Here is a 23,396-nt window from a genome sequence, read left to right as displayed (position 1 = left end):
TGAGAGAGGAAGCGGCTGTCTGAGCAGTGGGGTTGGAGTCTCAGAGAGACCAAACTGAAATTCAGTGTTGAAGGTAAGTGTGGTCTGTAGTAGCAGCCTAGATAAGGACACGGCAGCTGAGACTTTGTCCCTGTGTCCTGAGATGCTCAGGGAGCACAGGGAGGACTGCAGGTCTGCACTGTGCTCGTAAACATGCAACAGCTGCTTTCCCCTCACCCTGGGAGCCCACGTGAAGGGGAGGGAGGAGGCAGAGCGGAAGCTCTGTAGCAGCGGCTTTTTCCTAAAGCAAACGTTTACAGGAACTGCTTAGGCTTCCCAGGTAAAGATTTGGCTTAATCTGCCTGTGCTAGAGCAGAGAACACTGCCTGGTTTCCCAAACCCAACTCAGCCCACCTGCCCATTGCACTTCTGGGGCATCTCACTCCTCTGAGGGTGGGGTGGGCAGTGGGGAGCACAGGTATAGGAGCAACATGCTGATGTAGAGGTTGCAGGTGGAAGAAGGATGGGAAGGAAATGGATTTGCTGGCACCTCTAGCTGATTAGAAGGACCATCAGGACTGTCTGGGGCCTTGATACTCAAAGTGTGTTCCATGAACCAGCAGCATCAGCATCACTGGGAGCGTACTGAAAATGCAGATTCCTGGGCCACACTGTGACCTTCTGAATTAGAATCTGTATTTTAACAAGATCTCGGGTGATTTGTAGATACTCTAAAATTCAGTAAGCACTATTCTAGGGACTTCCCTGGCGGTCCAGTGGTTAAGACTCCATACTTCCACTGCAGGGTGCATGGGTTCGATTCCTGGTTGGGGACCTATGATCCCACATGTCACGCAGTGCAGCCAAAAAAAAAAAAAAAAAAAAATTCAATAAGCACTATTCTAGGTAGTCTGCATTTAGCCACTCTTCCATTTACAAATGAAACAATCAAGGAATTTTAGAGTTTTTTGGTTGTTGTTATGGTCCCTAAGCTATAAGGAAAACCAAATGTATATACATATGCATATACATATATACACACATATATAGACTTCTTTAACTTTTTAAAAATAGACTTTGAAGACATATTTAGTACAGTATACTCTTAGGTTGAACTTTTATTTCCCTTCTTTTGAAATTCTGATTCAGATTTTGACGGTGGAGAAAAGTATAATGAGACTGTCAGCAGAGCCATTTAACATTCTATTTAGTTCAAACATGCTACTTACAATTCCACCTACATTCATTAGATGGTATTAAGTTATTTCTTTATGTAAATCATAGTGCACGTTTATTGAGAGTTATGTTTTCAGTGCTTTACAAGTTTGTATTAATTTATTCTTATGTTCCCTATGAGAAAGGTCCTCTTATCCCCTATTTTATAGACAGGGAGACTGTAGCATAGGGGCATTTAATTAAACTGCCCAAAGTCACACAGCTCACAGATGCAGAGGCAGGTATTGAACCTAGACAGTGTGGTGCCAGACTTGTGTGTTTAACCCTGACAGTAAATGGCCTGAGAACGCTGGACTCCCCAGTTAAGCAGCAAGCTGCCCGAGGTCAGAGGCTCCCTTTCTTGATAGAGTCACAATGATGCTGCTCGCAATGGCCCTCCCAAGTTGCTGACTAGCCTTCAAAAGGTAGTGGCAGAAAAGGCTATGAATAAAACAGGCACACTGAAAAGGTTTTAAAGTATCATCTTATTCGTTATTTATAACAAAAGTGGAAACCTTAATATGGTAATGACCTGCACTAGGAATTTGGAGTTAGATATCAAAATGGGACATGGATTTCTAAACCATCAAATCTATAGGTTTCACACCATGGGTAATGCTGCTTAATAAATGAGTTTGCCACCCATTCTGATGAAAGCAACAAAGAAATCATCCATTAAATTCCTGGGGAGACTGTGGCAATGATATCCTATGGGAATGGGAATGATTCTTATTCCCCCAAATCTTAATTGTGTTTAAAATGTCACTTTTACAAAAAAAAGACTCATCTCTGAATATCTTTTGAATGTACCCAATCTTAAAAAAAAGTATACACAATTGCTAGTCATTTAGAGTTATTCAATATTAAATATTACTCAATAATGGCCCCTCCATACCAATTTATCTCCAGGTAAGATTTGGTCCCTTTAAGAGAAATCGTTAGAAATGAACCAAGGGATAGGGAAGAAGGAGGTTGCCAAGCAACTGCCAACAGTCATCCACCCAGGAGACAGCAGCACCTGGTCTGCAGAAAAGCCACACATTCCAAAGCAAAATAAATTTCATAAGAGCAAAATAAGCCACTTGAAAATCCTACTTTCCAAGTTCACCTCATTTAGGGGCCCTGGTGGTCCATGGGATTAGTCCAGTTTGGCAACAGTATGGATTCTAAAATGCCTAATGAGGTTGCAATGATGACTGAAGGCTTTCCCACACTCATCACACTCATATGGTCTCTCTCCAGTGTGGCTTCTCTGATGCTTTATAAGGAGTGTTCGCCTACTAAAGCTTTTACTGCACTGACTGCATTGATAGGGTTTCTCGCCAGTGTGGATTCGGAGATGCTGGAAAAGCCCCGCATTTTGACTGAAGGCTTTACCACACTCGTTACAGCGATAGCGCTTCTCTCCAGTGTGTATCCTCTGATGCTGAACAAGGTATGAGCTCAGGCGGAAGGCTTTCCCACACTCTTCACATTCATATGGTTTTTCCCCTGTGTGGATCCTTCTGTGTCTGATGAGGCCATTGCTGGCACTGAAGGCTTTCCCACAATCCTTACATTGATAGGGTTTCTCTCCAGTGTGGCTCCGCTGATGTTCAACTAGGCCTGACCTCTGGCTGAAGGTCTTTCCACATTCTTCACATTCATATGGCTTCTCCCCAGTGTGGATTCTCTGGTGCTGAATAAGAACTGAACTCTGGGTAAAGCCTTTCCCACATTCGTTGCACCTGTGACGTCTCTCTCCAGTGGGGTGTCCCCTCTGCTTTTCTACCCTGCTCTCACGTTTACAAGTTTCTCTGTACTTAGAATCTAAAGGAACATCTCTTTGGAGTCTGCTATTCTCAAAATGTCCCATTTCTTTTAAGACTTCTTGTTTTGATGCCAAGTCCTGGTTTTCAAGTACAGTTTCACCATCTAGAATAATAAATAGATCAAACGTCATCTCTTTCCTTCATGAAAGAATATAACCACAGGATGGGGAACAGGAAGATCCATATCAAGCACACACATTCTAGGAATCCAAAACTGGCAGTGTAATGTAAAGAAGACCTAAATGGAGATATTGAGACCAACAGAGTAAGGGGTCATCAGCACCTGCTGAAATGGCTGGAGGGGGTCACCCAGAGAAGGAGAGGCTTCCAGAGAGGGTGTAGGCAAGCAGGCACTGTGGAATGCTTACTAGGAAGCAGGAACTGTTCTAAGTGTTTTACGTATATTAATTTATTAAATCTTCAAATGACTCTCTGACTCCATACTATGATTATCTCCGTTTTTACAGTTGCATAAACTGAAGGCACAGGAAGGTTACTTGACCTGCCCAATGTCACACAGCTTCTAAGTAGCAGTGCTTAAATTCCAACCCAGGCAATTTGGTGCCAGAGTCCACAGTCTTTACTACCCTATACTGAACCACCAGAGATCCCCTGAATGGACCTGTGAAATCCTTACCTTGTTCTCCAAATTTGTGGGGCCCAAAAGATTCACATTTGAGCTGTGTCACCATGGACTGAACCTGGAGAGCTGTTGATTCCTGCTTGGCCTTCAAATGCACTGCATCCCCTGAGAGCACTTCAGAATGTCCGTGTTCACAGTCTGGGGCCTGAAGGCAGGTAGGTATATTTGGGTTCATAAGAGGAGGACTACAGGAATCCAGGCTAATACTCAATGAAAGAGATCATATGGAACCATATGAGACATTTTGTAGAGCAATGGCACAGTGGAAGACCCAGAGTTTAAATCCACACCCAAAAGCAGAAGGGGGAGAACAAGAGTGGCCCAACGTGATATGGTGGTTTAAAATATGTTCATAAGTTCTTTGATGCTCCTTCCATTAATTCCTCTCCCCTTGAGTGACAGCTATACTTAAAATGGCTCATTTCTACTGAATAGAATATATGGCAGAAGTGATGGTATATAATTCCTGAGACTAAGTAGTAAAAAGGATGTGGCTTCATCCTTATTCTTTCTCTATTTCTCTGTCTGTCTCTTGGGGAAGCCAACTGACATGTTGTGAGGACACTCAATGAGCCCTAAGGAGTAACCCACATGGTAAAGACCTCCCACCAACAGCCAGTGAAGAACCGAGGCCCCCTACCAACAACAATGGGAGTGAGCCATCTTGGAAGTGGGTCCACCAGCCGCAGTCAGGTCTTCAGAGGACTATAGTCTTGGTTGACATCTTCACAGCAACCTCATGAGAGATCCTCCTAAGTGGCTCCCAAAACCCTGACTCAGAAACTGGGAGATAATATTTGTTGTTTCAAGCCATTAAAGCTTAGGGAGGGGGGTAATTTGTTACCCAGCAACAGAGAACTAATACATGAGGCTATAGCCAACCAACCTGGGTCACTGAACTTCACCCTTCATTTAATATTCTGTGTCCAGGAGCCTATCTTCCTCCTCTCACCTGGTTCTCTGGCTCACTTAGCTCTCGCTCCAGATCTTCAACTGCAGCCACCGCCTCCTCCCCACTCTCGGGATGGTGTTTCTGCACCCAGGCCTGGAGCTCCTCGGGCAGGATAGTCAGGAACTGCTCCAGCACCAGGAGCTCCAGGATTTGCTCCTTGGTATGTGTGTCTGGCCTCAGCCACTGATGACAGAGTTCCCGGAGCCGGCTCAGTGCTTCTCGGGGACCAGGAGTCTCTTGGTAACAAAAGTGCCTAAAAAGTTGGCGGGAGGCCTCCTGGCCAGAAAAGCTGCTCTCCTGAAGGTAGGTTCCTTGGTCCCAGATAGGGTCTTCCTCCACCTTCACAATCTTAAGTCCATCCTGTTCCCCTGTTGAAGCCATTCTGGGATTAACTTAGAAGGGCTCACTCCAGCCTGAGGCAGAAGGGTAACTGATTTAAGATCCCCTGATTTAACCTTCTTTAGGAGGATGTACCTGATGAGAAAAATTATGTCTTAATGGAAATTAAAAAGTAATGGGGAAAAAAAACAAAGTATAAGAACAATAAGTATTATGCTATCATTTATGTTAATAAAAGGTATATATAGTATTTTACTTCTGTACGTTTAGAAATTGGAAAAAAAGGCATATGGCAGAATACATTACTGACCCCAATTCTTCACCCTTCCCTGTAGACATGTACTTTGTTGTGCCCTCCCACTGTGATTCTGGGCTCAGCCATGTGACTTGACTTGGCCAGTGTGATACTAGCAAGTGTGATACAAGCTAGACTTGAAAAGTACTTGTGTGATTGGGCTTGCTTGCCCTTGCCTGCTACAATTGCTAGGAGGATATGCTGGCTTTCAGATGATAAGAAACATGCAGGACAGAACCAAATCACCCCAGAGGGGCAGATGAGACCATCCTAGGTCAGCTAACAGCCAGCTAATCCCCAGACATGTAAGTGAGCCTAGCTGAGATTTGCAGAGCTGCCTGGAGGACTCACAGCTGACTGCAGATATACAAGTAAGCCCTGTCCCTATCAGCTGAACCCCAGACTCATGTGCTAAATAAATGTTTATTGCTGTATGCTGCCAAAGATTTGTAATTGTTACACCACATTATTATAGCAATGAAAAACTAATACAGAGGGGTGGCCTCTGGGGAGGGAACTAGGTAACTCAGAATAAGAGAGGAAGGAAAATAATACCTTCTGTATTTTTCCTGATTGTTGAGCCATTTCAAATAAAGTACTTATTCCAAGAAAATAAATAAATAAATTTTAGTGATTTAAAAGCCTCATAGTCAATATATGGTAGCTTTAGGGGAAGAACAGGACATATAAAACTAGCCATAATATCAAATGATGAGTGGTATATAGAGGCTTCAACAGAATACCTAGGGAGTGATGAGCAGGAAAAACATAATTCTGACAGGGTATGGAGCAGTGAAAGAATGTGGCTTAGGGGCAAGTACATTTGAATTAGGCCTAAAATAACGAACAGAAATTTGTCAGGCAGAGAAAGGGTGATGGGAGGAGATTCAACATCACAGGCCAAGCAAACAACAGAATCAAAGGTATTTAAGGTTACACTGCACAGTGACTCTAAGGACAGGCAATGGGTCCTGGTGGCTGAACTACAGAGTATAGGGTGTGGGGAGAAAATGCATGACAAGAGATGAGGTTGGAAAGATGCATTTCATCGGAATAGAGAACAACCCTGAACTCTAGGCTAAGATGTTTAGACTTTACGATATGGAAAACTGAGGGTCATCAAGGTTTTTATTTCACTGTCATAGAGTTAGACCTGTATTTTAAAGGAATACTGAGTAAGATTCAGGAGGGAAATGGTAAGAATATGCTGTAGGATTGTGGCAGTTTAAGTTGGGAGGTTTAATGGTGGTTACACTGATACAATGTTTACTTTAGCAGTGGAATTTAAGTTTTATATATAACTTTAGTCCTGTTTTAATAGAATCATTAAGGTCTGAGAGAACTGAGAAGAGTTTCTCAGTTATACTTTATTGGGGGAAAATGTATTTATTCCATTCATTCAAATATCATGTGCCTACCAGATGCCTGGCATAGTGTGGGCGCTTAGGTCAAAGTGGTGAAAGGGAACAGACCTGGTCCTTGCCTTTATGGGATTTGCAGTGGGAGAGACAGACTTTAGTACAATATTCATATCAACTTATGTTGTAGTGTTAAGAATACAGAGCGTTACAAAGATTGTGGGTCTTATTCTTTGTCCATGTCCAGCATCAATTCTATTTTTTTACTCCTTACTGCAGCATCTGGGTATCAGGTTTGTTGAGTCTTCAGTCCAAGAAGACTGTAAGCCTGAGAATTCTTATGAATTTACATCGGATTCCACTATTATTAAAAATGTGGCAAAAATTGTTCTGTGACTATAGGTTCTGCACCTGAACGCTACTGAGAAACCATGGTGATCAGGTTTTTCTCTTGAGCACCACAGGCAACCCCTCACAGACCCAAAGCCCCAGGTGGGGCAGCCTCTGCATTTGCTGTGCTGCTCTCCCCACAGTTGGTGGACTTAGGATTTACCTCCTGATCTTGTGCCACCATGAACTCTGTCTTTATCCCTGTTTTCTGGATAAATAAATGAATTCTCCCTATGTATGTCCCTTTTCCTTTCATCAAGCCATGGCAAGGGCAGGGAAGGGAGAAGGCAGAGAAAATGCACTCTTCCTATTCTCCCCTATGCCACCTCTGCTCCCAGGATCCGTATGTGTTACCCTATGTTCCCAGCTAGTCCTCTCTTGTCTCCTGTCTCCTCTCCCAGCCATGTCCCAACCTGCTACAGATCCCAGACACCTCTTGTACTTGATACACATCTGATAAACTGAATGGACTGAGTTCTTTAAAATCATCTTTAGAGAAGCACTGCAAGGTAGAGACTAATGTTCAAATCATGTGGCCTTTCTAAAATGGGACTGACCAAAGCACCCATCTCACAGAACTGTGATAATTATATAAGGTAATGCATATGAAAAACTTAGCACGGTACCTGGCCCATAGCAATTGCTAAACATTAAAAAATTACCAGGTATTATTAGCAAAGCAGTATTAATAAGTTGAATATCCTCTTTTTATAGAGGAAATAGACCCAACAAAATAAACCATTGAATTCACAGGCCAAATGCAGTAGACTGTTGAAAATCTTGGAAGAAATATTTTCTGATGCTAGAGGCTTCAGTGGACTTCCACACTCATGAAAGGGGGTAGGAAAAAAAAAAAAAGAGTGTAGGCTACTGACTCAGGCTATGGCTTTATCAGAAACTATGGACCCAGTGGCCAAGGGACAGGACCAGTCTCATCTTCAGTAACTAAGCCCTGAAGCTGCTGGCCCCATACTAGATCTGCCCACCCTAAGAACTTCTTGGGGCAGCAACACTCAAACACTGGGTGTAAGTTCCAGAAAGGGTCTTAAATATAATGCTGAATGAAGAGAGAGAAATCTAAGACAGAAAGCTGCCCACACAAAATAAACCTACAAACTAAATTCTAAAACGCATGAATAACTCTAACCCTAAGAAAAATAATCAACAAATCAGAATAGAAATTCACTTGATATGAAATTTATTTTATAGTCCAAGGAATTTTTTAAATAAGTGATTTTGAGAAATACATGAGATAATGAAACCAAAACAGGCAAAAAATGCAACATCGGGTAGATATAAAAAAGGACTAATGAGAAATCTTAGGATTTAGAAGAAACTGACATTTAAAATGCATTAGAGGATAAACAACAGAACGGACACAGCTGAAGAACAACAGTGATTTTTAAGACAATACTGAAGGCTTAACTCTGAATGCAGCAGATGAAAAATATGAAAGAGCAGTTAAGAAGAAAGAGAGAATATTTCATATATATATCTTCTTAACTGCTCTTTCATATATATACACATACATAATACATAAATATATATACATACTGTATATATAAAATGTTAAGAAAATACAACATTAATATACAGGAGCTGCAGAAGATGAGAATGTAGTGAATGACTGAGAAATAATAGTTGAGAAAAAAAATTAAGAATTTTCCAGAAATGAAGGCCTGACTTCTCAGATCAAGAGTGCACACCTAGACATAATATAGTGAAACTGCAGCCTATTGAGGATAAAGAGACAATCTTAAAAGCTACCAGAGGAAAAGAGACAGATTACCTACAAAGGAAACACAGCAAAGTGCTCATTAATGGATTTCAGAAGGCAGAGTGGGGAAATGACTGTTGACACACAGAATTTACCCCCAGCCAAAAATAAATAAATAGAGCAAAATGAAGCCATTTACAACCCACGAACCTTCCTAAGAGAGTAACTAAAGGATGTAGTTCAGCAAACAAAAATGAACTCAGAGAGAAGGTATGAAACAGAGAAAACAACATAAGTCCAAAAACTGACAAAATATGGCAATAAATTTAAATGATTATGGAAAAAAAAAACCTCCTGTAAATATATTCATTCACATGTAAAATGATGTACATAAAAGGTTATTTACTGTAGCACTGTTTGTGAGGCAAAAGGTTGGAAACAACCTAAATGTCCACCAATATAGGACTGGTTAAATAAATTAGAGTAATCCATATATTGGACTACTACTATGCAGTTTTTAAAAATGAGGAAACTCTTTATGTACAGATATGAAAGGACTGACTATTTTTCACTAAATGCAAGATACATTTAGTGAAAAAAGCAAGGTGAAGAACCACTGTGAAAATATTATCAGTTGTATTTTAAAAAGGAAAAAAATATATATATATATTGGATACCCAAGCAACATTACCTATCTCTGGGAATGGGAAATGAGTGGTTGGGAGCAGGCATGATGTGGAATTTTTCAATGGATAACCCTTATTACATTTTTTTACATGAGAATGTTTTACTACGCAAAAGGGGAAGAATATAAAACTAAAATTCTTTATAATAACAAGATGTGGTAGATGGTCAATTCAGTAGAAAGAGTGTATTAAGGTTTGTCAGGAGAATAGAAATACTGAACAACAGACCTCATTAAAAAAAATTCTAAAAGTAAATACACATCTTATAATTTAAGGGTAAATCAGCAAGGAATTAGAGCAAATGGAACTCTCATACATTAATATGATAGTTTAATGGGTACAACCACTTTGGAAAATTCTTTAGAACTATCTCTTAAAGCTTGAGAATAAAAAAAGTTCTGCAGCTGTGGTATCAAGTAGCCCAGAACTGACCTAAATGGGAAGGAAATCCAAAAAAGAGGGGATATATGTATACGTACAGCTGTTTCACTTTGCTGCACAGGAGAAACTAACACAACATTGTAAAGCAACTATACTCCAATAAAAATGAATTTAAAAAAAAAATGTAGCCCTGAACTGGTCTGTTCAATCAATCAACAATTCACTTCAGAGAACATGTTTTTGTAAGTCCATCAATTAGTGGTAACCCATAGCTTTTGAAAATCAGCCAATCCGTAATGACTCGTTCCAATAAACACAGCTCTGAGAGCCAACTAATCAACAACAGTTTGTCCCATGAAACCAAGCCCCCAGAGATGATGTCAGCCCACCGAACTCCATGCTTCTCAAAACGCCTGTGTAAGAGCAGCAATCTCTTCTGTACCTAGTGAGGACTGTTCCTAGTCAGGATATCTCTCCAGCTGTCTTTTCATTTCAGATACTGAGTGATGGTCTCATCATTCTTTGACAAGCTGAACATATGTGTACGCCATGACCTAGTAATTCCACTCTCGGATATATACCCCAAGGAAACAAGTGCTTACGTACACTAAAAGCTAAAACTACAGGAATGTTCAGAGCAGCTTTATTCAAAATAGCTCCAAATTAGAAACAACCCAAATGTCCATCAACTGCAGGATAAACAAACAGTGGAAATGTGGTAGGCAGAATTCTAAGATCGTCACATGATCTCCGTCCTCTATGACTGTCATCATGTCACTTAAGATTATTAGTTTACATGATAAAAGGTGTAATTAAGATGTAATTAAGGGGCTTCCCTGGTGGCGCAGTGGTTGAGACTCTGCCTGCCAATGCAGGGGACACGGGTTCGAGCCCTGGTCTGGGAGGATCCCACATGCCGCGGAGCAACTGGGCCCGTGAGCCACAGCTACTGAGCCTGTGCGTCTGGGGCCTGTGCTCCGCAACAAGAGAGGCCGCGATAGTGGGAGGCCCACGCACCGCGATGAGGAGTGGCCCCCGCTTGCTGCAACTGGAGAAAGCCCTCGCACAGAAACGAAGACCCAACACAGCCAAAAATAAATAAATAAATAAATAATTTAATAAAATAATAACAATAAAAAATAATAAATTTAAATTTCCATCTTCCCTAATGTCAATTAGTGGTTCTTACAAAACAATCAAAAGACTAATTTAAAAAAAAAAAGATGTAATTAAGGTACCAATCAGTTGACCTTAGGAGACCTCTAGGTGGGCCTAACCTACTACATAACTCCTTTAACAGCAGAGTTTTCTCTGGCTGGTAGCAGAAGACGAAGTCAGAGATTTGAAGCATGAGAAGGATTAGATACACAATTGCTGACTTGCTGATGGAGGGAGCCACCAGTAAAGGAATGCAGGCAGCCTCAAGAAGCTGAGACCAGTCCCACAGTGGCAGCCAGCAAGGAAAGGGAGACCTTGGTCCTACCAGGGACTTCAGTTCTACAACTGAAAGAAATTAAATTCTATAAATGGTTTAAGACTCTTGTATTTTTAAAACATAGTCAATAAATTTATTGCCATTTACATTAACCAAAGTTTTCCTATTTGATTTCCTCTGCTGTCCTGCTTCCTGGCTGTGTTCCAGAGAGAACCAGTCTCTGTGTTGCTAGAGCTTTCATTCTAATGGGGAAGACACTGAGTTATCAAATAAATGGAGGACCTATTAAGATAGGATGGTGAGAGGTGAGCCCTTAAGAACAAAAAGGAGTGAGCCCTGCAGAGTAGAGGTGGGGGACAGGGGGGAGAACTGTTCAAAAGCCCTGAGGCAGGGCATGGTGTGGTCAAAACAATGAAAGGAGGCAGAGTGCCTACAGCCATGTGAGAGGAGAGTGGCAAAAATTAGGCTGATAAGACAAGCCAGATCATGCAGGGCACAGGAGTTTATTTTTTAATTCTAATTACACTGGAAAGCCACTGAAGGCTTTTAGGAAGGTAAGTGACAAGACCGGGTTTACGTTTTAAGAAGCTCTGCTACTGGATGGTAGGCGAGCTGAGGGAATGAAGGCGGAGGCAAGAGAGTGGAGGCAGAAAAGGCAAAAGTTGAAAGCGTGGTGGTGGAGGCTATTGCACTGGATCCAAAAGACTGCCACTTAGGTATAATGTTAATGTATTCATCAAATTAATTTAACTTTGAAAAATACAACTGAAAGGCAAAACAGCTTAACTTTTGTTTGAAAAAAGTGCTTCGGTCTTTGGACAGATATTTATGGAGCTGTGCTAAGAGCTGGGTATACACAGGAGTTTATAACTCATGGAGATAAAATTATAATAGAATGAAATAAAAGCCATAACCTCGAAGATGTGTATAAGGTACACTCCTGGAGGAAGTAGGACAACTCATCCTAAATTCCGTGCATTACCTGTAACCCACAAAGGAATTCACTTCAAAAATATTTACTAAGTGCCTATTACGTGTCAGGCAACAAACACATGATAAAAGAGTGATACAATTGCAGAATTTGATGTGTCCTCATCTCCCTTAATTGAACTAAAAAAATTAAAACATGACGTGGCGTAAAGAGCGTAAAAGAGCGTTTTCCTTTCTTTCCTTTTTTTTTTTCCGGCAGCGCCCCGCGGCTTGCGGGATCTTAGTTCCCTGACCAGGGATCGAACCCGCGACCCCTGCGATGGAAGCGCGGAGTCCTAAACACTGACTGCCAGGGAATTCCCGCGCGTTTTTCTTATTAGCTTCAGCATACTAGCACATCAGCACAACGAAGAGATAATGAAAATCATAAACCACCTGTGTTGCAAAATAAATTCCAAAGGAAAACTGATGACAAAGGCAAGGGAAAGAGGAACAACTGAAATATCACAAGGAAACAGGCAAATCCGGAAGTGAAGATACTCTAGGGGACGACTGGCAAGTCCTTCAACCAGGCAATAGGATGGGAAGAAGGGAGGGGAAGGATAGGGCTGTTTTAAATTAAGAGACTTAACTACATGCAACGAATGGTCTTTAATTGGATCCTAGTTGGTACAAACCAACTGCAAAAAACATTTGTAGGACAACGAGGGGAAATCTGAATATGAAGCAGGTGTCAGGCAATACTAGGGAATGCGCTTAGGTTTAGTTGGGTGTGTTGATATTGGGGTTATGATTTGTGTATGTAAAATGTCCTTAATTTTCAGAGATGCACATACGAAACTATTTAGGGGTGACAAGTCATGATGCTCGTAATTTATTTCGAAACACTTAAAGAAAAAATAGATGCGATAAATACTGTATAATGTTAACACTTGTTAAATAAAAGTGATGGGTATATACGGAGTCGGGCTTTTGACAGGGAGCGAGACTCCCAGTCGGACGCTCCTCCTCCACCTCCCCACCTCCGCTCAAGACCACAAAGCCCCGCCTGGGCAGGGGCGGGACCTCCTTCTACTCCACTGGGGCTTCAGCCCTGTGTCGAGGCGACGGCGAGAGGATGGCGAGGCCACGCCCGCGCAGACGTCCCCTCCCTGTCTACCCCAAGTCACTGACTTTAATCTTCCCGGGGCGGGAGGGTCGGGACGAGGGGCCTGGGACTCACCTTCGGGGTCCCGGGAACTTCGGATCCGTGGCGCGGGCGGCAGCGCCCGTACAACCGACCAACAACAAAGGCCGGAAGTGCGTCATTGTTCCTAGCCCCGTCGCTGAAGCCGAGCAGCCCTTTCCGCGATCTTGTTCTCTCTAGGAGCTCCGGAGGTTGATGCACTTTATGACTGCCTCATTACAAGGCTCGGAACCAGAAATTCAGCCCGAGGCGGGGAAACCCAGCGAGATTTCTGTACGGAGTGGCTCCCGGCATCTGGGAATCAGATGGTCATAGCAATGAAAAATGTTAGGGCCGAAAGGGACGTCATAGTTCCTCCAGTCTGGTACTTAACCGCCCATTGCTTCCTAACTTTGGTCCCTTTGACACCACAAAGGAGAGATGGTAGTTGTTGGGGTTTTTTGTTTGTTCATTTTTAACTCTCAACCTCTGTTTTCTAGAATCGCAGTCTAGAAGGAGACACGGGGACAGAAACAAGTAACTACATACAGCTGATTTGTATGTGAAATGAAATAAAAATGAAGTAAATGTTTGTAAATCGGTTAGGATAGTCCCTGGACCATAGTAAATGCCGTGGAAGTATTTAGAAGATAAATGTATGTATTAGGCCAAAGAGGAAAACTAATGGAGCAGATCAGGAAACTGTAGGAGTTTGCCCTCGTATTTAATACAAGGGGAATAGAACAAGAGAAAGGAATGTCCGGAGATGGAATAAAAGAATAAAATCAGGAATGGGGTGAGATACTTTGGTCATCCAGAAAATTGGGCAAATCACGATGGCTGGAGAACGGAATATACAGCAGGGGGCACCTGCAGTTACTGTTCCTGGATCCCTAACCAGAGAGTTTGGGCAGATATGATCAGATTTGCCCCTAGAAATGTTACCATGGCAGCAGTGTGGAGGGTAGACTGGAAGGATTTGAGATTACAGGCAGGTAGACCAGTTAGGAGACAACTGCAAGAATCCAGGGTAGGTATAGTGAGGGCCTGAATCAAGGCAGTAGCCACAGTAGTGGAGAGAAGGGGATAGATAATATATGTTAAGAGGTTGAATTTATTTTTTTATCCATTCATTTAACAAATTCTCTTTGAATGCATTCTTTGTGCCAAGGGTTTCCTCTAAGGACTGGATATAATAATAATGAACACAGATCTTGACCCTCAAGAAGCTTAAAAGAGAAATATAGACAGTGCAAGATCTAATATATATAATTTGGGTGAAACATAGGTATGAAAATGGAGATTTGGAATGGAAAATCACATATTACAAATTTTAAAGTCTTAAAAGCATAGCAAACATGAAAGTCAGAAAAATAATAAAATATTTTTATTAATTAACTGCCTGATGCACTTCTATAATAATTTTTTCCTAAATTGTTGGCTTTATATTCTTGGACTGTCTTTTAATGTTAATTTTGTAATTTAAATTTTTCTAGAAAGAATGAAAAGATAATGTAGCAAAATCTATCCTCTAGCATAACTCATCAAAAACTTTTTAGGGCTTCCCTGGTGGCTCAGTGGTTGAGAATCCGCCTGCCAATGCAGGGGACACGGGTTCGAGCCCTGGCCCGGGAGGATCCCACATGCCGAGGAGCAACTAAGCCTGCGAGCCACAACTACTGAAGCCTGTACGCCACAACAAGAGAAGCCACCGCAATGAGAAGCCCGCCACCGCAATGAGAAGCCCGCGCACCGCAACGAAGAGTAGCCCCCGCCAGCCACAACTAGAGAAAAGCCCGCATGCAGCAACAAAGACCCAACGCAGCCAAAACTTAATTAATTAATTAATTAAAAAAAAAACATTTTAAATTGTTGATATTTGGGTAAACCTCTATCAAGTTTCTTTCAATTATGAGCTACAAGATTTTAGGATGTTTTAAGTTTTTTGTATGAGGACTAATCTGAGAATCTCATATCGATGACACATTAACTAGATTGTTTTGATGTCCTCATTGTCAGTAGCAGACATCGTCAGTGTCAGTATTTTATGTCAAATGTGCAAGAAATTTAAATCTCTTTTCACTGTGTTCAGTGATACACTGCTCTTCATTAATTAGATTATTGAACAATCCAAGAGCCGATTTATTATTTCATTCAATATTTAGCTTTCCTCTTATTGAATTACTGTTTTCATGTAATCTGAAATTTGTTTTGTTATAACTTGATTCTTTATATCAGAACAAAAATCTGTTTATTTCATTCAATATCTTTATTGCTTTTGTTTCTCACATTACATCCTTTTAATTTGAATTTTCTCTGTTCTTTAATAAATTATCTTTATTTCAAAATTTATCATTTGTTCCTTAAATCATACCAAAATGTCTTTCCAAATTGTAGATAAAATTACTTACTTCTAACCTCGATAGAGGTTTGGATTACACAGGGGCATGCATTTATGAAAACTCAAAGAATGTACAATTAAGGTAATACATTTTATTATACATAATTTTACTTCAGAAGAAAAGAGCTATGAACAAATATTGAAATCTAGCTAATGACATGCACACTGAAGTATTATATTTAGGGGGAAGTATACTGCTTGATGTTTGCAATTTACTTTGATATATTAAGAAAATATAGGTGCTGGGAAAATTGGACAGGTACATGTAAAAGTATGAAATTAGAACACTCCCTGACACCATACACAAAAATAAACTCAAAATGGATTAAAGACCTAAGTGTAAAGCCAGACACTATCAAACTCTTAGAGGAAAACATAGGCAGAACACTCTATGACATACATCACAGCAAGATCCTTTTTGACCCACCTCCTAGAGAAATGGAAATAAAAACACAAATAAACAAATGGGACCTAATGAAACTTAAAAGCTTTTGCACAGCAAAGGAAACCATAAACAAGACCAAAAGACAACCCTCAGAATGGGAGAAAATATTTGCAAATGAAGCAACTGACAAAGGATTAATCTCCAAGATCTACAAGCAGCTCATGCAGCTCAATAACAAAAAAACAAACAACCCAATCCAAAAATGGGCAGAAGACCTAAATAGACATTTCTCCAAAGAAGATATACAGATGGCCAACAGACACATGAAAGAATGCTCAACATCATTAATCATTAGAGAAATGCAAATCAAAACTACAATGAGGTATCATCTCACACCGGTCAGAATGGCCATCATCAAAAAATCTACAAACAAGAAATGCTGGAGAGGGTGTGGAGAAAAGGGAACACTCTTGCACTGTTGGTGGGAATGTAAATTGATACAGCCACTATGGAGAACAGTATGGAGGTTCCTTAAAAAACTAAAAATAGAACTACCATACGACCCAGCAATCCCACTACTGGGCATATACCCTGAGAAAACCATAATTCAAAAAGAGTCATGTACCAAAATGTTCATTGCAGCTCTATTTACAATAGCCAGGACATGGAAGCAACCTAAGTGTCCATCATCGGATGAATGGATAAAGAAGATGTGGCACATATATACAATGGAATATTACTCAGCGATAAAAAGGAACGAAACTGAGTTATTTGTAGTGAGGTGTATGGACCTAGAGACTGTCATACAGAGTGAAGTAAGTCAGAAAGAGAAAAACAAATACCATATGCTAACACATATATATGGAATCTAAAAAAAAAAAAAGGTCATGAAAAACCTAGGGGCAAGATGGGAATAAAGATTCAGACCTACTAGAGAATGGACTTGAGGATACGAGGAGGGGGAAGGGTAAGCTGGGAGAAAGTGAGAGAGTGGCATGGACATATATACACTACCAAACGTAAAATAGATAGCTAGTGGGAAGCAGCCACATAGCACAGGGAGATCAGCTCGGTGCTTTGTGACCACCTAGAGGGGTGGGATAATGAGGGTGGGAGGGAGGGAGATGCAAGAGGGAAGAGATCTGGGGACATATGTATATGTATAACTGATTCACTTTGTTATAAAGCAGAAACTAACACACCATTGTAAAGCAATTATACTCCAATAAAAACGTTTAAAAAAATTACAGTAAACGTTGTGATATTTTTCAATGAAAAAAAAAGTATCTGGGTATCCTGTGGCTCAGTCAAGTTGACACAAAATTAACCATCACAATACTGTAGTTTCAGGTATTAGCTAAGTATTACAACTCTTAACCATGCTCCCCCACTGTTGATCTCTAGCTCTTACAAGTGACAGTAGGAGCCTAGGAAATAATGTTTGTAGTCTCCTTACCCTGCTTACAGATCGGGATAAAGAAGGGCTGGTATGAGGCTGAACGACAAGAGATAATGACTGGCTTACTACTGTATCCTCAGAACCTAGCAGAGTTCCTGATGAATGAATGATTCTGAAGATTGGTTGATTCTACTTGCTCTTTCACTGCAACATAAAATCCCCCCGGCACCTACTGCTTGAGACCAAAGTGTTCACATACCTATTTCCAGAAATAACAGTTTTTCTGTTGTAACTATACCACATTGGCTGAGATACAGGATATAAAAATATTCTCTGAGACTCAATAGCATATGCTACATGCTGATGAATGTTTAGGAGTTAAGTCCCTAAAGGTAGGATTGAATCCAGCTGCCTAATGCCTTAGTTATTAAAAGTTTGTTTCTTGAGGCTGAGTAGACGGCCTCTTAAAAACGAAAGTCAGTGCAAATCTACGCTTACTGGTGTGGAGCTGATCTTTCTCTGCCTCCTGATCTTTTCCCAACATCAGTTACTTTAAGGAAAAAAGGGTCCCCAATGCTCCAGCCACCTCTGCAGGATGGACTCCACGTTACTCCCTGAGCTCCCAGTCAAGCAGACAATACTCTCCTGGTAGTTGGTGTTGTAACCCTTGAAGTGTCTGTATTAAACTTCTTTCTCCACATTTTTGTTTAAAAAAAAAAGTGTCTAAATTCAACTGATGGAATTTAAGAAAATCTACAATGAAGAGAACAAGGTTAAAGTAACCTTGGGAGTGAGGGTGACTGGGAGGTGATATGGGGGCATGAAATGGTGAATTACCCAGTGCCTCCATTGTTGGGTACTCTTCAGTAAAATGTCTGTTCATGAGTTTTGCCCATAGCTAATTGAATTGTTTGTTTAACTGTTGCAATTAGGTGAGTTCTTTTTATATTTTAGATACAAGTCCTCTGTCAGATATATGTTATAAAAATATTTCCCCTGTCTGTAGCTTGTCTTTTAATCCTCTTAATAGAGTCCATCACAGAGCAAAAGTTTTAAATTTTGATGAAGACCAAATTATTAATTTTTCCTTTAATGAATCACGCTTTTGATGTCAATTCTCAGAATCTTTGCCTAAATCTAGGTCCTGATGATTTCCTCTTATGTTTTCTTTGAAGTTTTATGTCTTATGTTTTAGCCCCATGATCTGTTTTCAGCTAATTTTTGTATAATGTGTGTGGTTTAGGCTGAGTTGTTTTTCTTTTTGTTTTTTGCCTATGGATGTCCAATTGCACCAGCACCTTTTTCTGAAAAGGCTATCCTTCCTTCATTGAATTGCTTCTGTAACTTTGTGAAGAATCAGTTGGGCATTTTTGTGTGGATCTACTTATGTGTTCTCCAACCTGTTCCATTGAACTATATATGTCTACAATACCACACTCTTGATCACTGCAGTAAGACTTAACATCAGGGATAGTGATTTCTCCCACTTTATTCTTTTCCAAAATTTAGTTATTCTAGGTCCTTTGCCTTTCCACATCAATTTTAGAACAAGCTTATCTATGTCTTCTAAAAAATCTTGCTGGGATTTTGACAGGATTTATATTAAGCCTATAAATCAGTGTAGGGAGAATTGATAACCTTGCTATGTGTGTCTTCCAGTCCATGAACACGGTATGTCTCTTCATTTATTTAGATCTTCTTTGATTTCTCTCAACAGCTTTTTGTCATTTTCCCAGTACAGATGCAGATCCTGTACATTTTTGTTAGATTTATACCCAAGTATTTAATTTTCTTTGGAGCAACTACAAATGGCATTGCATTTTAAATTTCAATTTCCAAATATTCATTATTAGTATATAGAAAGAGGATTGATTTTTGCATATTGATTTTGTATCTTTCAACCTTGCTGAATTTGCTTACTAGTCCTAGAAGTTTTTTGTAGATTCCTTGAAATTTTGTGTGCGCACAATTATATTACCTGCAAATATGCAGTTTTATTTTTTCACTTCATGTCATTTTTGGCCTTATTGCACTGGCTTGTACTTCCAGTTTTTTTTTTTTAATAAATTTACTTATTTATTTTTGACTGCATTGGGTCTTTGTTGCTGCTCTCGTTGTGGTGCACGGGCTTCTCATTGCGGTGGCGGAGCGTGGGCTCTAGGCACGCAGGCTCAGTAGTTGTGGCGCACGGGCTTAGTTGCTCCACAGCACGTGGGATCTTCCCAGACCAGGGCTTGAACCCGTGTCCCTTGCACTGGCAGGCGGATTCTCAACCACTGTGCCACCAGGGAAGTCCCTGTACTTCCAATATTATGTTGAATAAGAATGATGAGAGTGAACATTCTTGTCTTGATCCCAATCTTATGGGGAAAGAATTGCATTTCACCATTAAGTATGAAATTAGCTGTAGGTGTTCTGTAGATGTTTTTTATGAAGTTGGAGAAGTTCCCTCTATTTCTAGGGTGCTGAAAGTTTTTATTATGAATGAGTATTGGATTTTGTCAAATTCTTTTTCTGTGTCAATTGTATGATCATATGTTTTAGTCTGTTGATATGATGGAATACATTAATTTTTGAAGATTGAAACAGCCTTACATGTTGGAATAAATCCCACTTAATTATGGTATATAACTTTTTATAAATACCTTGATTTGATTTGTTAATATTTCATTGCATCTAATTTCATGAGAGATACTGGATTCTGGGTTTTTTTTGTTTTGTTTGTTTTTCCATTCTGTCTTTGTCTCATTATGGTATCAGAGTAATCTTAGCAACATGAAAAGAGTTGAAAGAGTGGCATGGACTTATATATACTACCAAGTGTAAAATAGATAGCTAGTGGGAAACAGCTGCATAGCACAGGGAGATCAGCTCGGTGCTTTGTGACCACCTAGAGGGGTGGGATAGGGAGGGTGGGAGGGAGATGCAAGAGGGAGGAGATACTGGGATATATGTATATGTATAGCTCTTTCACTTTGTTATAAAGCAGAAACTAACACACCATTGTAAAGCAATTATACTCCAATAAAGATGTTTAAAAAAAAAAGAGTTGGAAAATATAACCTCTTCTATTTTCTGGAAGAAATTGTGTAAAATTGTTGATAATCCTTCCTCTAATGTTTAGTAGAATTCTCCAGTGAAGCCCTCTAGACCTGAAGATCTGGGAACTTTTAAATTATGAATTCAATTTCTTTAATGGCTAAAGGACTATTCAGATTATCTATTTCATCTTGGTTGGATTTTGGTTGCCTGCACTTTTTGAAGAATTGGTCCATTTCTTCTAAGTAGTCAAAGTTATGATTATAAGTGCAAAATTGTTCATTGTCTGCCTTTACAAAGCTTTTAATAAATGCAGGATCTGTAGTAATATCCCCAATTCATTCCCGTTGCTAGTGATTTGTATCTTCTCTCTTTTTATCTTGTCGGTTTTACTAAAGGTTTATGTTTTATTGGAAAAATTTTTGAAGAAACAGCTTTGTTTCGTTAACTTTTTCCTATTGTTTTCCTATTCTCAGTCTCATTGATTTCTGCTATTATCTTTATTATTTTCTTCTGATGTCTTGGGTTTATTTTGCTCTTGATCTTTAGTTTCTTGAGGCAGGAACTTCAATTATTGATTTCAGACTATTCCACTTTTCTAATATAAGCATTTAGTGCTATAATTTTCCCTGTCAGCATTTCTTTAGCTGTGTCTCACATACTGTGATAGTTGTATTTATTTTCCTTCAATCTATGTATTAAAAAAAATTCCTTTGAGACTTCCTCTTTGACCTGGGCATTATTTAGAAATGCTTTCCTTAGTTTCCAAATATTTGGAGATTTTTCTGTTTGTTATTTTTTCGTTTGGTTTCATTGTGGTCAGAGAATATACTCTGTATGATTTCAATTACATAAACAGCATTTTCTGCCACTGCTAGCCATATGGTTATTTCCTATGTATCTTATGATATACTTTTTTTTCTTTCTTTTTTTTAAATTTAGCGATCCTTTCTTTACTGTTGCCCTAGAAGACTCTCTTTGCCAGCAAACTGGCACTTCCCTCCTTCTGGATGCACTTCTGGGTTCATTGTAGGATTGTAGGAAGGCCTCCAAACTCCATTGCTCTTGAGAAGATTGAAGGACCTTAGGCCACACAGACTGAATGGACCTCTTCTCTAAGCTAGACTTCCCTTTCCTTGCTGAAGGAGACACTCTGTACCCCCTATCTGGCAATGTCCAGTATTGGTTGTCATGGCCGTGGACTCAATTCCCTTTATCTGTAAAATTCTGACACTTCATATATGGTTGGTTGCTGACATTACTGGACTTTTACATATATAGCATCTAGGGACAGGTAATTTGTATTTGTTAAATAAGTTACTGCCTTACCCCTATTGGCCTGACATTCAACTGTCGTACCTTTGACTGATTAAAAAATGGGCAGGGCTTCCCTGGTGGCACAGTGGTTGAGAATCTGCCTGCCAATGTAGGAGACACGGGTTCGAGCCCTGGTCTGGGAAGATCCCACATGCCGCAGAGCAACTAGGCCTGTGAGCCACAATTACTGAGCCTGCGCGTCTGGAGCCTGTGCTCCGCAACAAGAGGGGCCGCGATAGTGAGAGGCCCGCGCACCGCGATGAAGAGTGGCCCCCCCTTGCTGCAACTGGAGAAAGCCCTCGCATAGAAACGAAGACCCAACACAGCCATAAATAAATAAATAAAATTTAAAAAAAAAATGGGCAGAGGAGCTGTGTAGCCATTTTTCCAAAGAAAACATACAAATGGCCAATAGGTACATGAAAAGATGCTCAACATCACTAATTATTAGGGAAATGCAAATCAAGACCACAGTGAGCTATCACCTCATGCCTGTTAGGATGGCTATCATTATTATTTTTTAAATAAATTTATTTATTTATTCTTGGCTGCATTAGGTCTTCATTGCTGCACGCGGGCTTTCTTTAGTTGTGTCGAGCAGGGGCTACTCTTCGCTGTGGCGTGCAGGCTTCTCATTGTGGTGTTTCTCTTGTTGCAGAGCACGGGCTCCAGTAGTTGTGGCACGCGGGCTCTAGGGTGCAGGCTCAGTAGTTGTGGCGCAAGGGCTTAGTTGCCCTGCGGCATGTGGGATCTTCCCGGACCAGGGCTCGAACCCGTGTCCCCTGCATTGGCAGGCGGATTCTTAACCACTGCACCACGAAGGAAGCCCCAGGATGGCTATTATTAAAAAGACAAGAAATAACAAGTGTTGGCAAGGATGTGGAGAAAAGGGAGCCCTTGTGCTCTGTCGGTGGGAACGTAAATTGGTGCAGTCCCTATGGAAGACAGTATGAAGATTCCTCAAAATATTAATAGAACCACCATATGATCCAGCTATCCCACTTCTGGTTATTTACCCAAAGAATATGAAAACACTAATTTGAAAAGATATATGCACCCCTACATTCATTGTAGCATTTATTTGCAGTAGCTAAGATACCTAAGAGCTCAACAGATGAATGGATAAGGAAGATGTGGTATATATATACATGATAGAATACAACTCAGCTATTGAAAAAGATGAAATCTTGTCATTTGTAGTATGCTAAGTGAAATAAGCCAGATGGAAAAAGACAAATATCATATGATTTCACTCATCTGTGAAATATAAAAACCAAAGAAACCCCCAAAACACAAAATAAATGAACAAACCAAACCAAACAAAATCAAACATGTAAATATGGAGAACAGAATAGTGCTTACCAGAGGGGAAGGGGCTGACAAGAGGGTGAAATGGGTAAAGGGGATCAACAATATGGTGATGGATGGAAACTAAATTTTTGGTGGTGAGCATGCTGTAGGGTATACAGAAGTAGAAATATAATGTTGTACACATGAAACATACTATGTTATAAACCAATGTTACCTTAACCAAACAAAAAAACAAAAATCCTGCCATG

General features: G+C 40.2%; 1 protein-coding gene across 1 annotated transcript; it reads right to left on the bottom strand.

The window, feature by feature from the left end:
• Positions 1–1,659: 1,659 nt before the first annotated feature.
• On the bottom strand, positions 1,660–13,556 carry ZSCAN31 (zinc finger and SCAN domain containing 31). The gene is made up of 4 exons (XM_082346936.1): positions 13,354–13,556; positions 4,601–5,074; positions 3,643–3,793; positions 1,660–3,108 (listed from the first exon to the last, which is right to left on the bottom strand). The coding sequence occupies exons 2-4, from the start codon at positions 4,979–4,981 to the stop codon at positions 2,333–2,335; spliced, it is 1,308 nt and encodes a 435-aa protein (XP_082203062.1). The 5' UTR covers positions 4,982–5,074; positions 13,354–13,556; the 3' UTR covers positions 1,660–2,332.
• Positions 13,557–23,396: the final 9,840 nt, after the last annotated feature.

The sequence above is a fragment of the Balaenoptera borealis genome (assembly GCF_965194805.1).
Source record: "Balaenoptera borealis genome assembly, chromosome: 12".
Classification (NCBI taxonomy): domain Eukaryota; kingdom Metazoa; phylum Chordata; class Mammalia; order Artiodactyla; family Balaenopteridae; genus Balaenoptera; species Balaenoptera borealis.
Note: the sequence above shows the minus strand (reverse complement) of the source record. Positions and strands in the feature narration are given on the sequence as shown.